The following is a 21,792-nucleotide window of genomic DNA, read 5'->3' on the forward strand; positions in this document are numbered from 1 at the left end:
TATGCTTCCCATTGTTCTTGGTACAATGAATACAATAATATCTTAGAAATGAGAAAATTTTTCGACAGCGGCAGGTATTTAAATTGCACGCATTGTTCCAAATGCATTCAGTTTTACCGACACGATATTTTAATAGTTTCACGAACAGCCGATCGAGAATCGTCGGGAAAAGGAACGTGCATGGTAACGGCTGAAGGGACGCTTCCCCCTTGCTTCTACTCGTTCATTATGTATTTTAATAAGGTGAGCAGGCGAACGGCAAATATATACGCGACTGTGTGCACCTGCGTTCGCTTATAGTCAAGCGCATAACCGACCACGTTGCTTACTACTAGCAGCTCGTAAAACGGGCGAACCTCGGTCTAGTACATAGGTCTAGACCAGGCCTGGACTAGACCAACGAGACGGCGAATCTGAAATAAGCCCCTGTATTCTATTTCGAGGCCGACACGCCGCACCATACAGTACCTCGGTGTCGGTATAACACGCTAATGATTCCTTCGTCGACCTCTCTTGCTCCCGTCCTCCTTTTGTATACGTGCCACTGTCATTGCGCTCTGTTTGAACGCATCGGGGAAGTTTAAAGTTACGTCTTGTGTTCGGTTCGTGTTTATAATCAATAAGAGGTACTTAAAAAAAAATATTTAAAAATATATTTAATCGATAAGGTATGTTAAAAAAAGCATTGCAATAACTCATTGGTTTCTTGCTTATTACTAGATACGCCAGATCGATAATTACTGAACAATTAATATTTTCGACAAATCGACAATATTAGATATTGAAAGAATTTTTATAACATTTTATTGTGTATTAAATAGCACGTATCTGGGAAATAAATTTAGACATTTAAATGGGGATAACAGCAAATGTCGTCAGACTTCATATTATGTCGCTAATTACTAATATTTATTATCGTTAATAAAAAAAAAAGTAAACTGAATATTTCACTTTATAAAATGATTTCAATGTTTTGCGCTATCTGTAAATCATGATTAACGCTGAGTAATGTAGATAAATAAATAAATCGAGTGTTCACTAAGCATAATTAATACCCGAGCAGGTTTATAACCGAGCCGCTCTGTTAAACCTGGCTGCTTTAATTTCTTTTTAATTAATAGTGATATCCAATTACTATAATTAATTTTTAACGAGTGACGATAATCTGCGTTAATGATATTGCACGTCGTAAATCCAAAATATATTGCATTGCAGTCAAGCCTACAAGCAACGTGAAACATTTATTCGTGATTTGCAGTTCGCGATCTCAATGTGCACACGCATTATGTATCGTATTTTCAACAGTTTAACTATTTCGACGGAGTATCTCTGACATTGCGTTTTAACGAGACTCAAATATCCTAAAACCGTTACTATAGACTTAATCGATTGTGTAAAAAAAAAGAGTAACAAAAAATTAATTTATCCTCCTACTTTATCATAAATGTATACGATTTTCCTTGTATATTTGATACTCCACATTCTATATGCATCTTAATGCGCTTGATCTATTTCTATCATCGAATTTCTTATCATAATTCATCAAGTTTTGTAACGAAGCGCGATACAATCGATATGTCTTTAGAAATGGAAAATGCGCCCCTGAGACACTCTTTCGTTTTCTGACATCTGGCTCGTATAACTTTCTCTCTCTTCTCTCATTCACTTGCGTACATCTACCTCTTTCTATCTTGTTCTTGCTCGCTCGCGTGGTCTTCCGTTCCCGCTCACGTCCGCGTGACTCATGTCGCGGCGTGCAACGCGCCTCGGTAAGTGTCGCCGTCTCTCGGGGATTTCGGGAACCTCGTCGGGGATTCTTCCCCCACTGCCGTGCTGCGCGGAGCCACGAAACGTCTCCGACGGCAGTGGGGATGCACCGTCGTTGCGGTGGGGGTCGCAGACGAAGGGAGGAGAAGGGTTATCCACAGCAAAACTTTTGTCCATTCACGGCCGACACGCTCCTAATTGGGAGTACGCTCCGAGGTCTCGTTCCACGCGCACGGATGCTGCTGGACCAGACCGGAACTGATACTTAGGAAACATATTCCTTTTTCCTTTCGCGCTTGCGATTGATACTCGCGGTAGGGACATTTTATTTATCAAATTTAAGACAATGTTAATCGACAATAAAAAAAAATTTTTTTTTTTTTCGAAGAATTTAATTTCTTTGCAGAAATGCCGTCGTAAGTTGCGTTTACAAATAAATTTGATAACGGGGCATAAAAAAAGAAGTTAATAAAAATCAAATTTGTTAAGCGACATAAACGCAAATTCGAACATGCGAAAAGTTGTTTTTGCGTAAAAACGGCCTTTATACTCCGCATGTCAATGTGTATTTGTCAGCATTCATGCATGCTTATCTAAAGGAAGTTATATTCGCTACATACACATTCACACATGTCAATGCAATTTCCGTTTGGTGAACAGAAAGTTTGATCACTAGAATTGAATGTAGTGTTTTTTTCAATCATGGTCTTGAGAGTTGCTATTTCGTGTCGAAATTGCAGACATTGTTGCAACGATTTTTACAGATTTGTTTTATAGAAACAGGATGGATTCGCGACGACCTAATTTTACAAAACGCCGCACGGCTAGCTTGATTCAACTGTGGTACAAAATATCGTTATTTACTATTAATTTTACGTTTTTTAATAAAGCGATATGTCGCAAATTATTAACGTTATTTTATAAGTATATGAGAAACATTCATATTGTGATGATTTAACTTTTGTTGTAACTCAGAAAATTTGGAAAATTTCCTAAAGATTGTACTTGCATGCAAACAGAACAAATAATTTTTTTTGACAAAATCTGTTTTGTGATCATAAAAACAGAGCTTCGGAGTAGTTGCAATTTTGACTGACGTGCAGGAAATAATTCACGGAAATATAACAATTTCGCGACACGAGTTTTTTTATGTTGTGCAATAATGACGAATCAGCGTCAGTATGAAAGTCAATATGATGATGTCAAGAAATGTACCATGCTAACGAGCTGGGAGACTCACTCGATTGTCGTCGATAGTGCGCGAGTCAGAAAATTGCGCTGCAATCTTCTGCGCGTCGCCAGACGGAGCAATGTACTTTATTCCGTTGCGCATGTTTTGTCATATGGATGGCTTTATGGAATTACTATTTGAAAGAAGCTACCGAGGCTCGTCGAAAAGAACCTACCATATAATTTCTATCACAATCACAGCCTTTCGCCTTTTGTTACTGGTTGTGGTTCCCCGATTTAATGATGCCTCTAAAGTGGCAGACCATTTGCAACTTGCTCGATTTAGAAATCGCGTCGAATTAAAAGTATACGAATTTACACTGCTCAGCTACCGCGTCACAGAAGTAAGAGAAGTTAATTCGCTTTTACAATTTTCACTTTGCTCGGAAACGTTTCGGTGCGTTATACTTATTCAGACATATTACATTACAATATATATAAATAATTTTAGAATAATTATATTAAAGCGACTGAAAAAAACATCCTTAATAACAGTTCAATTACAATATCTTACTTTCAGCAAAATTCGGACCTTTATATTAAGCATTAATTTTACTTAATTTTCTCCGTTTCCTTATCTCTCTTTCTTTCTCTCTTTGAACCATTTTTTTTTAATTTAGAGTAAAAATACTAAAAATATGAAATTACGAAATTTTGTCGCGCAATAGCTGATATTTAACACCTAACAAAGATTTGACCTGAAGAAACTTCGGTTGTCCCAGGTTAGACGAATAGCGTGCCTACGTCATTAGCTCGTAGCCTAATCAATAGACATAATTATGAAACTATGCGCCATTAATAGTCCCGAGCCGCGCGGGTCATAATCTCGTGGTGAAGGACGGTGCGGTACTAGTTCGCGCGTTATTAAGCGGGTGTATTTTATAGGAAACCGGTAATTGGGTAATAACGAGCGAGGGCTGCCAACGTTCGATTATGGTTCCTTAACATTATTACATGCTAAACGAGAATAACTAATAAAATGCATTGTATTGTGCCTCCCAAGCAATATTGAATCAATTATGACGTCACAAAATTTTACATTAAACATTTTATACCTGCATCTATATTAATAACAATATCAATTCGTTAACTTACATTTTATAAAATGATTTCTAAGTAATAATAATACATTATACAAAGTAATAATTACATTATATATAAATAAGAATTGGAAATATAATATTTAAAACAAATATATGTACTTTGCCTTTTTATAGAACATCTGTCAAAGTTAATATTTTATTTTCTGATAAATAATGCACAGAAGGTATATGAAGTTTCTTTTCCAAATTGATTTATAAGACGCGATAAATGATAAGTTATTGAAACATCCGGTAAAATATCGAACTTCTCCCGCGAAAAGTTGTCGTTCATTGACATCTGTCAGATTCCTCCTTTTTTTTTTCGTCACGCGGTTGACTTTCCGCTAATCAAAGGATACGACAATCGTTTGCATTTCCTGTGGCCAGTCATTAACATCGGCACGTTTCAAGTGGGGCTTTATCGTTTATCAGCTAGCGACAACCCCCTTCTATGTCGGCCACTTTGCCGCAAGTCGGCCGCGCCATCCCCAAATCGCTAAACTATCCTCCAAACACCAAGTACCGCACTAGGGAAACTTCGACGTTAGCCACCCTCACACCTTTGCCGTTTGACCCTAGAATCGGCCAAGTGGCCGAGAATCTGACCAACGAGCAATTACGGACGAGGTGCCGAAAGATTTTGCGGTAGAAGATTTACCACCAACAGACACATTATTTACAGAGCTAACTGAAGAGCAATTCTATTTTAGAAATACGCCCGAAGACTCCCTACTCGATAGCGATGTTTGACTAAACGTTCCAAAAGGTACAATTTATCTTAATGAGCAGGCGATTTATAAATCGCGTGTCATAATGACAGTTATACATTCGTCAAACCATAGGCACATTAAATCCTTTTTAATTTCTTCTCATTTGGCCTTCGCGAAATGACAGATTGTATTTTTTCTTACCAATAGTCAACGTTACAAATAGTTCCAATGATGAGACTTACGGCAAATCAATCTTAATGGATATCAGTAGCTCGCGTTATTCAATATTGTCAGAGAGATGCAGTGATTTAATTTTTCTTTATTAACTGCCCTGGTATAACGATTCGTCAAATAGAAGCTAGATTTCGAATAAATACTCGCGAAATACGTTCTCTTAAACAGCACGTTGTAATTAACCTGCTCTGATATTTTACCTGTCAATTAAATTCGTATGCTTACTCTAAGAATCGCAATGTCGGTGATTTGACAGATGAAACGCTTTTATTTATATCGGCAAGTAAATTTCACAAAAATTCAACTTAGAGTTGCGCGACAGTTACAGTGGGAAAATCCGATATATAACAATTACTAATAACGAATGCGCACGATTTTAAATATACGAAAGAGGGCATAAGCATTGACAATTCATTCTTTTCTAAACTTGCTTTAGTAAGTAAAGTATTGACATGTCCATACAGAGCCCGTTTAACGTGTATGAAAATCAAATCCGATGAGTCTCGATTTTCGAACGGCGACAGATACTTCTTACTCATACGCTCCGAAATGAGTTATTTATAATTTTATATATTAATCTTTTACTTTCTTTTGTGCCCCACATGCTCTGTACACTTTCCCCATTTCAATTAAAATACTCGCGAGGACTTTGAAGACATCGAAACACAAATGTGAAATTCGTTCGTTTTACATGAGATTACATTTAATTGCAGCGGTAACGACATGTCACGTATGCGAAGCTAATCATCTTACCTAACAGTTTCTAATGGATACTCTGCGTGCGAGTCTGCCCGAGTCATCGTTACCGAGTAATAAATATAACAATGTTGAACGTTTATATCGGTTCTCTGTCAGCTTTATATTTAAGCTGTTTTGATAGCTGTATGTATACATATTCGCATAATTTCTTTTTTACGTTATCCGCAATTTAATTTACAATTGTCAAGACCGCAACGCTCTCCATAAAACCAGCAACACCAGGAATATCGCGACGACATTTATAGTGCAATATCGGCGCTAGCTGTTTAAACAGAAAACTCGAGGTTTTGCGGAGTGTGTGTATTTTTCTTTCGAATTACGCGGAGCGACCTGTTCCTCCCATCCGCGTAAATACCGGCAACGTATCGAATGACTGCGTTACCCGCATCGAGTAGATTTTCTGATTTAAACGTTCCTGCTACTAGCGGCGAACGCGTGACACGGTCGAACCCTCCGGCAACCCTCCGGGATTATCTCACCCCATGCCGACGCGGAGCGGCCCATTTCCGGATATACGGTAGAATGAACGCACACCTACAAAGGTTCTCTCTCTCTCTTTTCCCCCCCTTTCTCCCTTCCTCTGGTAACGCAAAGTACACCCGATCGGCACACCGCGTCGTGATCACTTCGCTCTCGCGTGACCTAAAATACTTGCTACTCCGGCCTATCCGCACTAATCCTCGTCACCCGGAGAAACGTGCACGCAGTCGCGACGATCGCGATCACTTTCCCGTCCGGGAACGTAACGTCAGGATACTCCAACTTTTCTCGCACTCAGACTCCCGTCAGATTTATTTCCGTTCGAATCACTTCAGTCTCCCGTGGAGACGCGGGAAGGGATTTACACTAATCAACAGCACCGAACTTCAACTAGCCCCGTGGGAATTATCGAGCGCGGAACATGACGTCGTGGTGCACTTACCTGTTGCCAGAAGTGGGCGAGCGTGAATAAGGGCTCCTTCTTGTAGAGCCATTCCATGGTCGTTATATTCCGCGAGTTGGCCTCCGCGGAGGCCTGCATGCTGGCCAGTGCCGCTGAGTTCAGACCCGCTAGTATGGGCTGCTGGAGCGCCGCTGTCACGACGGAGGTGTTGCTACCGGCTACCAGATTGGCGTGGTACACGGTCGCGGTCGGCGCATCCTCCGAACCACCAGTAGCCAGTAGTTGGGCCCCGATCGGCGCTGACGGCCCTTGGAGCCCCAGTGACGAAGCCACTTTGACGGCTTCGAGCTTCTCCGGCGGGCGCAAAACTGCTCTTCCTCGTTCGCCGGCCGCTTTGCCGCCGCAGCCGCCGCCGCCGCCGCCGCCGCCGCCGCCGTCGCCGTCGCCGCCGCCGACGCCGCCGTCTCCTCCGCCTCCGTTGCCGGTCGCGGCAACACTCGCGGAACACGTTTTAGGCGGCGGTCCCGTCGGCACCGTCTCTCCGGACCGGCAGTCCGCGACGACGCGGCGCGTAGCGTGTCACTCGGCGTCCACTCGGCGGCTCGCGCTTCCGTGTTATTGCCACGCGATGAGCATCGCCGGACAGCTGACACTCTCTCGCGGCAGCGCGCATTCGACCTTCAGGAAGTCTTCCCTTCCTCTTTCTTGAAAGAGAATTTTCAAAACACGATCGCGCGCTCGTTTGCAATGCGTTAGTGATAGCTATCACTCACTAGCCCGGCGCGTCTACTCTATCTTATCGATCTCTAATCGAACGTCGATCGGCCTCCTCTCGCCCGAGCCGATCGGTTCAAAAGCCTATAGGTACGGCGCGGAACGTCGCGACAACACGTCTCCACGAGCAGCGTTGACTTGGACTTCGCACGCAATGACACTTGGAATTCTGACGGGCCAGACGAGTAGTCTCACGTACGTCGAAAACGTGCTCGGTACCACGGCATCATCAGCACTGTTGTGTTAAACTGCTGTCTCGATCTTCCTCGATCGATGAATCGCGCTGATCCATGTCATTCGTCACCGTATCATTAGACACCGCTATTAGAGGGTCAAGGAGCTCCTGGGCTGGCGTGCCGAGATCGCGTAGTCTCTCACAGACGATTCGCCAATGTCGACGACAATAGTGTCGTGCTCTTCCTCCTTGTCGTCGTCCACGTAGCGATGATGCGTGCAGCAGATCTCAACCCGCTGCCGCATCACACGGCGTGCATCACGTTGTGAACGGATCAGTGTTTCTCACTCGCGTCGACTACCGGGGACTAAGTCCGCTGACACTCGCGGCACTTCGGGGGGGGGGGGGGGGGTGCACAATCTCGACTACACAGATAAAACAATCACGACGATGTGATGAGCACGGAGTCTCCTCACTCAGTCACACGAGGAAGATCACTTCGGAACACTTTGGTGACACTTGAAGGTAACACTTGATCGATACGCTGTCGCGCGATTTCGAAATCTGCTTCCCTTCGTAATCCGTTCTCCACGAGCAGAGTCTCTCTCGAATCTCATCGATGTCAATCGTGACGACAGGTTTGACGTTTCACGTCCCAGTGCCTTCTTCGGTTAAAAAGGCAGAGTGGTGAAGTGACGGCTGCTTTTTTTCCTCGATATTTCACCTCCTCTCTCTTTTCCCCTTTCCTCGTTTCGTGGTTCCACTGATGCACCCGGACCGCAAACCCTTTCGTCTCCGCTCTCCGGATGACCTCAAGAAGAGAGAACGAGACCCGTCCTAGCAGGCTCCTAACCTGAAACTAAGAGCTACCGGACGACCGATGCAATGCCTGGAGGAGGCGCAGAGCCAATGGTGGGAGATAGGCGGGATCTGCGACCTGTAGTGGGGTAGTCCAACCCCCCACACGACCAATCTTGAACTCTGGGAATATCCCCACTACCGGTCGCGCGCCGTCTGATCTCGGAAAGGACACCGCGCGAGTGGGGATAAGCCGCGGGAAGGAGCGGGAGGCCGCGGAAAGAAGCGGAGGCTGGCTAGGTGGTCCCTACCAGAGCGGATCTCATATTTTCAACTCCCCGACCGCCCTTTTCCAACCCCTGCCGATCGCTAGTTCCCTTCTTCGTTCCTTACTCTTTTTCTTCTGATTTCCCATCCTTTCCATCCGATCTATCCCCCTTTCGCTCCTATCCGCTCCTCTATCAGCCTGTTTCATTTTTTCGACTTTCTATCTCACCTTCCCTCCCCCTCTTCCTTCTTCTTCTGCCTCCCTTTCTGTCTTTTTCAGTCTTCTACATCTCTCTCTCTCTCTCTCTCTCTCTCTCTCTCTGTCTTGGTCCCTAACGCACCAAAACTCTTCATCTTAATAGTTTAAGAAAATATCCTTTGTGTTGAAAAAACATTTAAGTTGAGTTTCAAATTTATCATGGTCTCGAGAAACGCCAACGTTTCTATTAATGACTCGAGCAAGCAGAGTTGGAAATCACTTACGTCAACAATAATCGAAATAAACTTGAAATCGAACGCTTAATAAGATTAATTAAATTTTTTGTGTACATCATATTCGATAGCTACATTTTTTTAATTGTACAATCCAATTTGGTCACTATTGATTTATAACCGAAATATATTTAATGAGAGATGTAAAGAAGAAAGAAAGTCAGTTGAAGAGAGCACAGTAAGAATAATGAAGTTAATAAGAATTGTGCATTAGTTCCAAAATTAGTCATAAAAACAATAGAAAACATTTTTAACCAAGTATTTATTATACGGGATTTGATTAACTATTTAATCCTTTTTTTTTAACACAATACTTTTGAGAAGCTAAAAGTTACAGAAAAATCATGATTTGACAAGCAAAGTCGTTCAAACTGACATTTACGCAAGAATAAAAATTACAGGCTATCCAAAGTCTCCTTCCTCGCGGCGTATCCGCCATTACACTCGGTGCCTCTCCTTTTCACTTAATTACTTGAAAATTACTTCAAAAAGCAGGACAAGGGTTTCCTTCCTAAATCGTGAAATGCATCTAGGTGAAGTTGAAATCTAATAGCTTAATCAACAGAAACATCGTACTTGAATCAATAACACCGTTCATTTATTAAAACGCAATTAAAAATTGAATTAGTCTAAATCTCACTGCTTAAATAATGCATTTCACGAAATAGGCGAGAGATTTCTTGGTAAAATCATTTCTTACTTCTGATTTGTATCTGTATCTAGCACATTGCGTAATCGTAGTCAACGTTGTTTGTATCAAAGGACAAGATATTTGCAATATTGTCAAACAAAAAATTTGATATATATGACTTTTACGATTTCACTCATCCCACGGAAAAAAAGGAGAGAAAAAGAAAGCAATATCGAGCAGTTTATATCAGAATTGTTCTTGTCGCGATGTTATGGGGTTGACTTACGCGTCGTAAATAAAAAAATAGGCTAAGGGCACACGCGTGCAGATAATAGCCCACTGAAGGGGTTAGCCGGTACAACCCGCCTTTTACCGCGGTAAACCCACTTCGCACCAGTTAACTTAACTGGTATCGAACCCGGCGCACGTACGACCACACGTAACGTTCATTTTCATACTGATTGTCTGTGCAGTATTGACTTTCGACTTCATGAGGATTGATTGTCGCAGTTTGACTTTAAATTAATTCATTTTCGGCGTAATGAATTAAAATTGGACACCACACGAGAAGAGTTGTAATATCGTGCCGAACTGTTTGATTAGGAAAAAAAAATACTTTATGAGATATTTCAAAAATCAAAGTTCGGGGAACTGTCGAATGGTCAAATAGTCAACATAATTCACTTTGCTCAAAATTATAATATCGAGAAAAAAATGTGTCTTAAAAAAACAATGTTGTAACTGTTGATTTAAAGGTACAATTATTCAGATTGTTTATAGCGCAAGGCGTTTTATATCTATGCGAGTAAGTTTTCATTAAGTTTTAAATAATTTTACAATGTAAAATACAGTGTGTTAACTGAAACATGTTAACTTTTTTTGTCAACGACGAAGCACGAATGATATTATTAAAAAAAGAGAGAAAGAAATCAATTTCACCAAACTCGCCGATTTTTTTATGTACGTTTCTAACAACTTGTAAACTATAGTAGACAAGTTAATGCAGAAAGTTGGGAATACATGATTGACCATGATAATGACTATCCGCAGTTTGTGCACAACGCTGGGCGCATCGTCATTAGAATACTGACTGGATACTTGTTGCTCGATTAACGCAACAAAGTTGCGACGCGTGACAATCGATTTCGTACGATTAAGTATTCCGCGGTAATTCGCAATACCATCAACAGTTTGGGATTGGTTTCTACGGCTAACGCGGCTGTTTGGCTTCGGGAAATTTCAGCCAGTTGTTATTAATGTGACAATGTCTGCTTTCGTATTCCGCAACGGACACCCGATTCGCGTCCCGTTCTCAAGCGGGAGGCGATAAGTGATAATCGAAAATCGTTGCGACACTGGGAGAGAAGAATGCTGCCTGTAATTATTGATGGAGGAAATCCATTGCACACACTAAGAGATGTAAAGTCACGAGATCGTTACCTCTGCGCAAAACGGTCGACAATATGACGAGATTTCTTTGCTCGCGTCGCACCGGTGTGCAAAGTGTCATTTCGAAATCACTTTTAGTGCTCGGACGGACGCGTCTTTCGTCACGACGACGACGAGGACGACGACGACGAGGACGGGAGCGATTTGCGAGCGCGAGTGAGTGAGTATCGATTGCGCCATACGAGGTCCGCGAAAATTTCATAAACTTGTAATTTTCGGGGCCGACGTTGACGGTTGTGTTACGTCGGTCTCGCGCGCACGCACGAGGCGAGATTTATCAGCCGTGACTAAACCACGAAAATACTACTACACGACTGCCGGCTTGTCAGCGTGTACTTTACGATCACCCGGTATAGCGCGGGGATTAGTTTGTCAACGCCGGCCGGCGTGCGCGCGACGTGCGTGCGCGTGTATGCACGCGCGCGTATACACATTGGCTTGCGTAAACGCGTGTCCGTGACGATGGGCAAGATTAGCAATCCTCGCGTCTTACGTCTTCGACGGTTAGAAATATAATGCGTTGTCCACACTTGGATACATTGTTGGCAGAGCCAACGGCCCCACGTTACGCGTAATGCATCGCGGGTTGCGCGCACACTCGCACCGCCGACGATGACTGGAGATTTAAATAGAACGAAGACATCCCGAATCGAAATAAAATGTATGTATCTCGTATGTATCTCGGGGGAGAGTGGGAGGTAGGGGGCAAAATTGAGAATTTCGAGACCGCATTTAGAGTGAAAATCGCAATTGTATATTCGCGCATAAGATTTATACGGTTTTGATGGAGAGAAATACGTACAGTGCACAATCCTTCGATTTCATTCTATGTATGTTAATTCCGTTAGAGGAAAATGACAAACTTTCCGATATTTATACATTTCTCATGTCAATATAGTCGCTCGATTGTATCTCGAGAATAGCTGCGACGTAATGTATGTATTTTTGTAAAAGAAAATTTGAAAAATCTTGTGCTCATAATGTAACAGCCCTAAAGAGATATAGGAGACATGGGGAACGATTTAATAAAATGACTTTTTATCTGATTATAATTCCAAGAAGAGGTATGCATTAAGTTTGCCAGATAATTAGAATTACAATCGAAATGGTTATTCTTGATCGAAAACGAGCGGATAAATTTGACTGACAGTTCGTTGCTGAGCAGTTAATGAAGTAATGTGAACTTCTAGTGACATATCCCGAGCAGAGTCTCTATCGCTTTTAGTCTGTTATTTGATAAGTTCTTTAAAATAGCCTTTGTATCGCAAAATTATATTACGTCTCGAACAATTAATATTAAAATAGAGTATTCCGCAGGCGGCGGAGAACGATCGGATTTGTCAGAAAGTACCAATTTTGAATAGAAATATTTTTGTAGATTACGTGCAACGTGTTGGCTCACTGTACACGTAATGGAATTACCGATCGGGAAGACAGCGATAATTTAAAACGACGAAATTGCAGAACGGTTTGGCGGAAAAACGATGGTGACGCATAATGGATGTTTATTATTTTTCTGCTGATTCGCCTGATATTTCTCTTTCTTTATGTGCGTTTTTGAAAAATTGTTTTAAACTCTCATTTGGACACTGGCACGAAATCAGACACGTGACGACCGTTCACATTTTATGATAAAGATAAAATTACCGGTCGAAGGAGTATTTGACCGCGCGCTCGGCGATTGGCCAAAAGCATACGAATACACCCTCGCGTTTTGCAATGCCGCCGAGACGATTTTACTCGCTCGTATATACCGCGGGGTATGGCCGGTCGGTATTCTCGTAATAGTACGACAAGTTAATGCGTCGCCTGATATGCGACGTGCCGCGCGGATTTCGATGTACCGTGGAATAACTCACTTGCGACAAATCATTTCGAGTTTAAATTACATATTTCCCAGACGTGTACGTACGTACGGCGGCGGCGGCGGCGGGTTTATTTCGCATTTACATCGTCCATCGATGAGAACAAAAACCGAATTTCTCGGCCATTTTCCGCGTCGCCGCTGCATCGCCGCGGTTTCTCTCGATCGCGTTTTCGCTCTATGCAAATTACCGCCGCCGTCCGTCCGGCAGAGAGATTTTTACGCGTGTCCCGCGAAAAAAGCGACTGTCAGGGATGTGCAAATATGTGTGCGTATGTGTTTTTAATTCGCGGTCATTCTTCCTCGAAGATAACGAGACTCGCCGAATACGCCGAGGAGCCGATCGTTGAACTAATCCTCCCGATTACTTCTGCACGTGCAACGTGAAAAGAATCGCGCGCGATTTCCCTCTATTTACGTCTGCTCTTGATTTCTTCCTTATCAAAAGGAAGAGATAGCCGATCGCGGGATAGATGAGCGTCGCGTCAGGTCCGGTGCTGCTCATTGAGGTCACTCAGATGAGGGAGGACTCTAGGAATTCGAAACCTTCGCCTTCGTTTAATCGGTGGGATTTTTCTTTACCTCGTCCGCGGGAACGTCTGCACGAACGGAACGGCGAACAAAAACGTCGACGCCCGGCTGTCGAAAACGGAACTGTGCGCGCGCGCACCAGAATGAGAGAGAGAGAGAGAGAGAGAGAGAGAGAGAGAGGGACATCGGTCGTCCCTACGAGTCACGGTCGTCGTCGTCGTCGTCGTCTTGGAATTTCGCTGCTCGCAGCAGAGAGACTCACTTTCTTCCAACGGTCGCACGCTACTCAATATACCCGGTCGACGATAAAGTCCCTTCCGCCGCCCCGCCCTGCCCCGCCGCGCATTGGTCTTCGTCGCGGGGCAACGCGATTCTCCTCCTCGAGGACTCCCCGGCGATTGTAACAATATCTTTCGCGCGGAGGCACACACCGGAGGATGGAAGGATGCGCGAGAGACGAACGAGAGAACCGTAAGTTCAAGAGCCGCGCTCAGGGACGACGTCGCTCGCGACACGCTCACGGTAGGAACGACATGAGACCGACTCGGCCCATCCGTCCGTCCGTCCGTAAGCGAAATCTTTTTTACACCGGATAAGAGCACGGCGGTTGACCGGAGGGGGAGTACAGATGGCCGGAGGAGGAGGGGGCACGCGCGAGATCCAGGGAATGAACTCGATCCGGATGAACGTTGGCGATTACTTCTCGAGGGAACGCAACTTCGCTCGAACCTTCGGCACGAAAAATGGCGTATTTGCAGAAAGGAGGAAAGAATCGGTAGAAATGCTCGTGATTGAACAGTCTCTTTTTCGTATACCGTATGACGTTGCATTGGGTTTCCCACGAGTCTAAGATGTGTTCATCTAAAGTAGAGGATTTCCATCCAGTGATACGGTACGAGGAAAATTTCTCTCTCTGTATCTCTCTCCCTCTTTCTCTTTCTCGCTAATGATGATTTCGCGTCAACGATCACGAGTTTCGTGAACACACTTGACGCCAGTTCCGCGCGTTGAAACGCAAATGAAGTTTACGATCTCGTATTCGAGACGTTAAGGTTTACGTGTTTGCCGATCTGAAACTCGCGTGAATTATAATAGTCAGCTAAGTGCTATCAACCGGGTCTCGAGTTCTCCGACAGAGAGCCACTCGAATCGCGTTTCTCACTCTCCTTCCCGAGCCTTCCCGTGAGGCAAGTTGGTTGACCGCTCGAGATAAAGGTACGTAATGCGCCCCAGACGATCTGGAATCTGTCGGATGGTCACGTTCAACGCTGGTACCCCGTTTCGACTTTCAGATAATCCTGAAGAATGCCTGCGTGTGTGTGACGTGTGTGCCGTTCGCGGGGAGGAGAGACTTCCAGAGAAAGAATCCCACGAAAATAGTGCTGATCGGGGATTTTATTACTCATCATCATCGGCGCGACGTCTTGTCGATGTGAAAAATACTGCAGTCGTGCAAATTTACTCGTTTCGGAGGCACATTACCGTCGCGACTTTTTACAGATTACCCGTCACTCTATCAAATCTGATCACATTAAGTTTCTTGTAAGAAGAATATTTTATCAAAATTAAAAAGCAGAAATATTGTTAAAATATTCACGTTACGCGTATTTTATACAATCCCGACAAAGCAAATATATTTCTTGGCTTTAAATTCATTTGTTAGAAAGATTTCAGAATCAATCGTATCGCTTCGATCTAATCTATATTTTAATATTTTTGATATATTATTTTACTACTGGAAGTCCGAAGTGGAAAATCATTTTATACTTGAAGACGACTCGTGAGAAATTACAAGTTCGAGTTAAAACTTGAAGAATGAGGCCCGGTTGTTTACTCGCAATATCATTATTTCCTCTTTGAATCGAAATCATTTCAAATGCACCTATCATGCCCATTGATACAATATCGCTAGAGAAAATCGCTCAAGATTATTCGCGTATCGCCCCTAACGTGCCAATCACCCGCGTCAACTGGGATCATATCACGAAATCTCTCGGGGACGGGAAAACTTTATCACAGCTGAAGATCATCACAAGTAACACAATCACAAGTCGGCGTTGACAATCACCTGGTGCAACACAGTCTCTCCGTGGCCGTTCTCCGGTAGTCACTCTTCGACATCGTCGTCCTCCCTCGGAAAACCGTTGCCCTTCGTACGGACCTCCCGCGGCCGTTCGAAGAGTGGCAGAAAAGAAATCCGCGCGCGCGGCGCGAGGCGGGCGAAGGAAAAATGAAATAGACTCGCGGAGCGCCAGCAGGGCCTTGGGGAGCGCCTCCTTTGCTCGCGCGAGTGTCCTCCTCGAGCGTGCGGAAGAACGCCGGGGTGATGGGGGAGGGGAGAGAGCGCGCACCTTACACCGAAGCACTCTACTGTCCGCACACTCGCCCGGTGATGCGACGCGCGAAGCGTCGTCGTGTTCGGCCTATTTCGATCCACGCACTCCACGCGCACTCCTCGTGTGCGTGTGCGATGATCCTGCTGGGCCTGTGTTCTGGCCGAGACTAACTCGAGCGCTCGGTGCCTGCAGCCCTCGCAGTCATCCCTCCGGCCACGCACTTTTCCACCCCGGCGAAAGAATTGTCCGCCTCGGTCTCGTGGCGCGTCGGCCGACCGTCATCAGCCAGCCGGTGCTTTTTGCCGCAAATCGTCGCGGGTATCCCGCGAATGGTCGACGTACTCGTACGACTGCAATCGGTGTACCCTGTGGACGGACCTAGGGTGAAAAATATAGAGTATTCGGACGCATCATGGTTGGACAAGACTTAATCGACTCGGGAATGGGAGACCGCTCCGGCGCGGGCCGTACGGTGGCGCCGCGTAACGCAAACCGACGGAAACCAGGCTGCTGGAACGTGAGGGTGGCTACCCCCACCCGTGCGCCGGGCACCCCTTCCACCTACAGCCACGAGGACACGAACCGCAACGCCGAGGGACGGTTCACTATATCAGGTATCGGAAGTATCGGTGACTTCAACGGGCTGATCGGAAAGAAGGGTTGCGCTGCGCTCGAGATATTCGAATCGAAATGAGGTCTCTAATCACCAGCGACGAAAGAATGTAAGATTAGAGGGATCAGATTCTAATTGAAAATCAATTGTTCTAGTTTTTTTTTTTTTTTTTATTACTTTCACTTTTCTCTCTCTCTCTCTTTCTGTAGAAATCAGGTTTAACGTTCCTCTCTGCCGAAACTATGTTTTTATTATATTGTTTCTAAGATAACACAAAAATAATTTCTTAATCGATAATTCTACAAAACGAGCTTATTTAATCTAAATCTAGCATATGTCAATCGTTGCAATTTTAATCTGATAAACGACAACAGCTATGATTAATAACCAATTTAAATAGTCTTTAAAACCGTGCTCCGAGAAAAAACAATTTGTAAAATGGTCCGAATCATTAGCAAATAGTTTTAATACGTGTATTTTGAAACGGAAACGTTGATATGCGTTTCGTGATATTATAACTCCAAGTTTATACGGAGAAACGTATTTCGAAACGATACGCTTGAAATTCGAGCGGCGAGAAGTCAAGAAAATGAGGAAAACTGATAGTTTGTGGCTCTCTAGTCTTCTTTCCGATCGGGAGTCAAAGCACGGCGACAGGGTGGGAAAAGGTGCATGAGCATGCGCTCGGAAGGGGTGATCTTAGGCGCAGGTTCTAACCCCCTCGTTGCCCCCACCGCCGTCGCTTCTGGACGATCACACATAGCGCTCGACGTTTTTCTACCCTTATCTTTACTCCGCTTTTCATCCTCACCCGAAAGCTTGTATATGCACTTTCGCAACTCGTACCGCAGCGGCGTCTACTCGAGATAGTGTCAATTCGAGATTGGCATCTCTCTCCCCCTCCCCCCCCTCTCTCTCTCTCTTACACTGTGTTGCCTTGACAATATTGTTTCTCATAAAAAATTCTTTATGATTCAATAACGGTGGATCAGCAGAATTTTATGTGCGACAAATAAAATTTTTTCGAAATTCTGTATTAAATAACATTTTCATTTCCGCTTATTTTATCCTATGCGTCATTAGTTTAAAAAAATAATTATTATTATGACTATTCATTTGACTCTTCTCATATTATTATCGTCTACCGACCAATCTTATTCAGACGTTGCTACCGTAATAATCGCAGAGTACACGTAGACAGGATACAACGTAACATGTGTACTTAAAATACACGCACTCTTGGAAACAGCTTTCAGGAAGGTGCACTTGAACGAATGTTAGCGAACTGAATAGGGTCTTTCATCCTGAGAGTTGCGGCCGACAATGTGCAGCACACTCTTTAAAAATTCCAGCTGACATTGTCACAATCTCTCCTCCGGAAATTGTTTCCACAATCGATTCTAATTAACTACTTCGAAATTACTTTCATTATCCCTTTTTTTTTTGTTAATTTATTAGGTTCTAAGTTGTAATCGGTGAATATGAAATAAAAGTCTTAAATTTTTTCTAAAACCTCTGACATTAAGGAGTTTCATCATAATAAGGGGAATTTTTCACGAAACATTAACTTACCGATTTAATAAATAAAATTATTTTTTTATGAATTTAATAAAAAATTCATATTTGTTAAAAATGTACTTTAATAAGTCAAATTGTTAAACATATAAGAGAAATAACGTCGTGTCTGATTTTATCACAAAAAGATGGACTCCGTGATTCCTTCGAGAAGAATTAAAACCACTTCTAAATTGTTTCTGCGCTTGATACTAATCAAACATAATTCCGAGGATCTGACGAAACGAGATCTCGGTTCCTCGCGACACGGCCGTGACCATCTGCTGTACATTACTTCGCTTTGTAAGTACACACCGAGACTCTGCCGCGTATAAGACAAACCCTCAAACGACTGGAACGGCATTACTCTTCCCAGTTCTTACACTCGTCGTAATTTCACGAAGAAGAATGTTCTGTCTATAGCGCCGAGCGAATAGATCAAACGTGCCATCTTGATCGGTGAATTATGCTTGCAATTTATAACTCTAACAACCGTGCTAATAAATTACCTCTCTACGTGACGGCTGTGCATAATGTGCATAAGGTAATAACAAATTTGTAAATATCAAATAGAACTCTCTTTTTTTTTGTGGAAACGTGAAAACTCGCGATTTTTATTTAACTTGCAAATTGAGATTTGCGATTTACGCCTGGCACGGTCTGACGTAGCGTGTGTGTCAGTTCTACGATCTATTGTAGAATATCGTCCTCTCGAGGCGAGGGTTAAGCGTTCACTTTCGATCACATAATGAATGGCAATGTAGGCCAGGAACGTCCAGAGGATCGTATTTCGCCGTACGTGGCGACACTTAACACTCGGGTCGAGTCATACAAGGAATAGTCGATTACATATGATAGCGCACCATAATTCTCGGAATTTCGGGTAATCACTATGCAATACATAATAATAAACGAGAGTATCGAACCTGCGATAAAAAATATGTTGACGTGTTGAAAAGCGTTTAAGTGTACCGAATGACTCTCAGAAACTCCGTGGAGCGCGAAAAATTATTGTTTATTTACAATTTAAACGAAAGTAAAATAGAAAGTAATAAACTGTACTGATATTTATTTCGGGTGAATTTAAACGTTCAAAGGCGTATATGTTAAATTTGACGGCTTTCCGTCCTGAAAAACATTTTACCGTTGCAAATACGATAATCGGGATTTACGAAGACGTTAAAATTCCAAAGTGCTTACAGTGCGTATTTATAGTATCTGCTATGTATACGCTCGATAAACAATCGAACGCACGCAACAGGCACGCAGTTGCGTGTCAATTTCCTTCAACAATACGAAGAAATTTTTTAGTACACATTAACGACTGTCGTTTGCCAATACGAAAGTGCGTTATTGTTTCCTGTGTACAAAACGCCATGCGTTTTCATTATATATTCTTCGAATTATGACTTTACAAATAATCAGTTAACATAAAGTTTAATTGATGTTATGTAAATTGGGGAAAAATGGTACAAATTCTTGATACTAAGACTTGTAGAATTTTGATTATATTCTCTACCGAAAGATCTTATTTTCAGAAATGTGCGTTTATAATTTTTAATAGCTAAGCAACAACATAATTAATTACGAATGAAAACTAATACGTGCATTAATTTATAAATCAATTACATGTTTATTGCAATCACTGTGAAAAGTCTTGAAGCTAAGAAGAATGCGTTATTTCAATTAAGGCATGCATGCTTTGAACGTAAGATTTTGTTTCCACGCAAGCAAATGATAAGCAAAACTAAAGCGGTCGTTCTTGCATCAACGTAGTTCTCATGCCGTCTGTTCTACTTTATTGTGCAACGCGAACGTTGTAATTTTGCCTAATTACCGCGGCAAGAAGTAATTTGCTATAAACGCTTCTGAGGATTAATTAAGACATTTCTTAAGAGATCGCGTTTAACTTCCATACGTATTATTGTATGACGGAAATATATATTTCATTAGTTGAATGTAACAACGCTGTTGTATGTCGTCTACAATTGTATCGTGCGGGTGTACTTGACCGAAACGTACCGTTCTACAACTGTATCAATCAAAGTTTTGATTTACCATATTGAAAACAATATTAATAATAATTATTTTAGGATTATTAACACAATAGATCAACTAAACTATATATAGTCATTTCAGTTAGTCTTTCTCAATAATTTCTCTTGCATCGCAAATTCTATTCACTCGCAACTCATTCGAATGCTAAAAATCAATTCGGAAATCTGTCTTGAAATAATTCGCAAAGGGGTTCATAGAGTTGTCTAGCCGGTTCGCGCTCGAGCTACCGGCAGTAGTCGACGCGATGGGAAAGAGCAGTTACTATTAATAAACATAGGCGGAATTGTTATCCGACATTTTTATATTTGCATACCACGAATCAGGCTCCGTAGCCCTTCGTTGCCCTGGAAAGTATAGCGGGTAACACACCGTGCCTAATCGGCGACTTATTTCGCCGATTGTCATTAAGATTTCTCGTCATGGACGTAATGCCGAGTTTCATCTTTCTGCATAATTAATAAGATCACTTTGCATACGCGTATGAGTTAGCGCTTGAGATAATCCGTTGAAGAAAATTATACGAGCATGCAAAGACAAATTATATAGCAAATATAGTATGCACGTAAATATAACAAACGTTATAAATACGTATTATTCATATTAATATAATTTGCCCCGTGATAAAGATTTCTACTGTGAACCAATTCATCGTAAAATCCACCACGGTCATACGGAATAATCATCGGTTTGTCATCTCAAAATTCTATTGGCATACGTCATTACAAATCTATTAGCGTAACGCATTGCTTTTGCGAGTGTGCGCCATATCTCGAGTTACGATCTCAGGTTCCGACATTTAAAAACGTAAAAACGCGACTAATATCTCGAAGCGATCAGCGCCGCGGTTGCGCAACGCGTATAGACGACGAGTGTGACATGCAAACTAAGGACATCGGAACGGATTGCGCCATCATCGGCGGGGATACGTCTCTTTCTCGATCGGGTATTATCAAACCTACCTCACGGGAGTATGGTACATGTGTTCGCGCCGTAATCCCCAAACAACGGACGAACGGACGTTCGCCGCTCGCGCGGTAAACGATCGCATTGCGCAACGTGAAATAATTACGGCGCAAACAACACGTTTGGCTCGACTTGATACGCGTTATACAATCGTTATACAATGGTATATGCGCGCGGAGAACACAGAAGTGAATGATTCGATCGGAGAGCGCGCGCGCGCTACTCTCCCCCTCCCCATCCTCTTCTCTTCCTCGCTCGATTCCCGAAAATGTGCATCGTATGCACGTCGGGTTCGACGACGCGGACAATTGCATCCCCTTCTAGAAGCCATTCGTGATGAAAGTCCACCATGGCGCGACGCGCGTGGTCCACGGGGGCAATGGGGTAGCCGGGTGTGGGAGTTACATTCCGGCCGAGATTAATTCGGAGCAAAGAGGAATTTAGCATCTATCTCTCCCGGGCGGCCTCCCCCCCCCCCTTCCCGCACTTCTCCCCCGCCGCGCTCGCGCCGCGCTACCGTTTTCGAGCAATTATTTCAGCAACATTGCAAAACGATCGCGCTGCACCTCCGCTGCTGCCGTGTGTCCCCGCATCGCTGCACATTGCGTGTCCGAGCGCGCGG

At 43.2% G+C, this 21,792-nt stretch overlaps 1 protein-coding gene across 8 annotated transcripts in view; it reads right to left on the reverse strand.

Moving 5' to 3' along the window:
- Nucleotides 1-16,362, reverse strand: part of LOC105832673 (homeobox protein cut) — a 147,934-nt gene extending 131,572 nt beyond the window's left edge. For 2 of the 8 annotated variants that reach the window (XM_036284735.1, XM_036284730.1), the window contains exons 1-2: nucleotides 15,715-16,362; nucleotides 6,705-8,480 (exon numbers count right to left, since the gene is read on the reverse strand). In XM_036284735.1, the coding sequence (XP_036140628.1) occupies nucleotides 6,705-6,803 (99 nt within the window). In that variant the 5' untranslated portion in view covers nucleotides 6,804-8,480; nucleotides 15,715-16,362. The remainder of the gene's footprint in view (nucleotides 1-6,704; nucleotides 8,481-15,714) is intronic. The other 6 variants (XM_036284733.1, XM_036284734.1, XM_036284732.1 and 3 more) reach the window with 5 other exon arrangements.
- Between the last annotated feature and the right edge of the window lie 5,430 nt (nucleotides 16,363-21,792).

The sequence above is a fragment of the Monomorium pharaonis genome, chromosome 3 (genome assembly GCF_013373865.1).
Source record: "Monomorium pharaonis isolate MP-MQ-018 chromosome 3, ASM1337386v2, whole genome shotgun sequence".
NCBI lineage: Eukaryota > Metazoa > Arthropoda > Insecta > Hymenoptera > Formicidae > Monomorium > Monomorium pharaonis.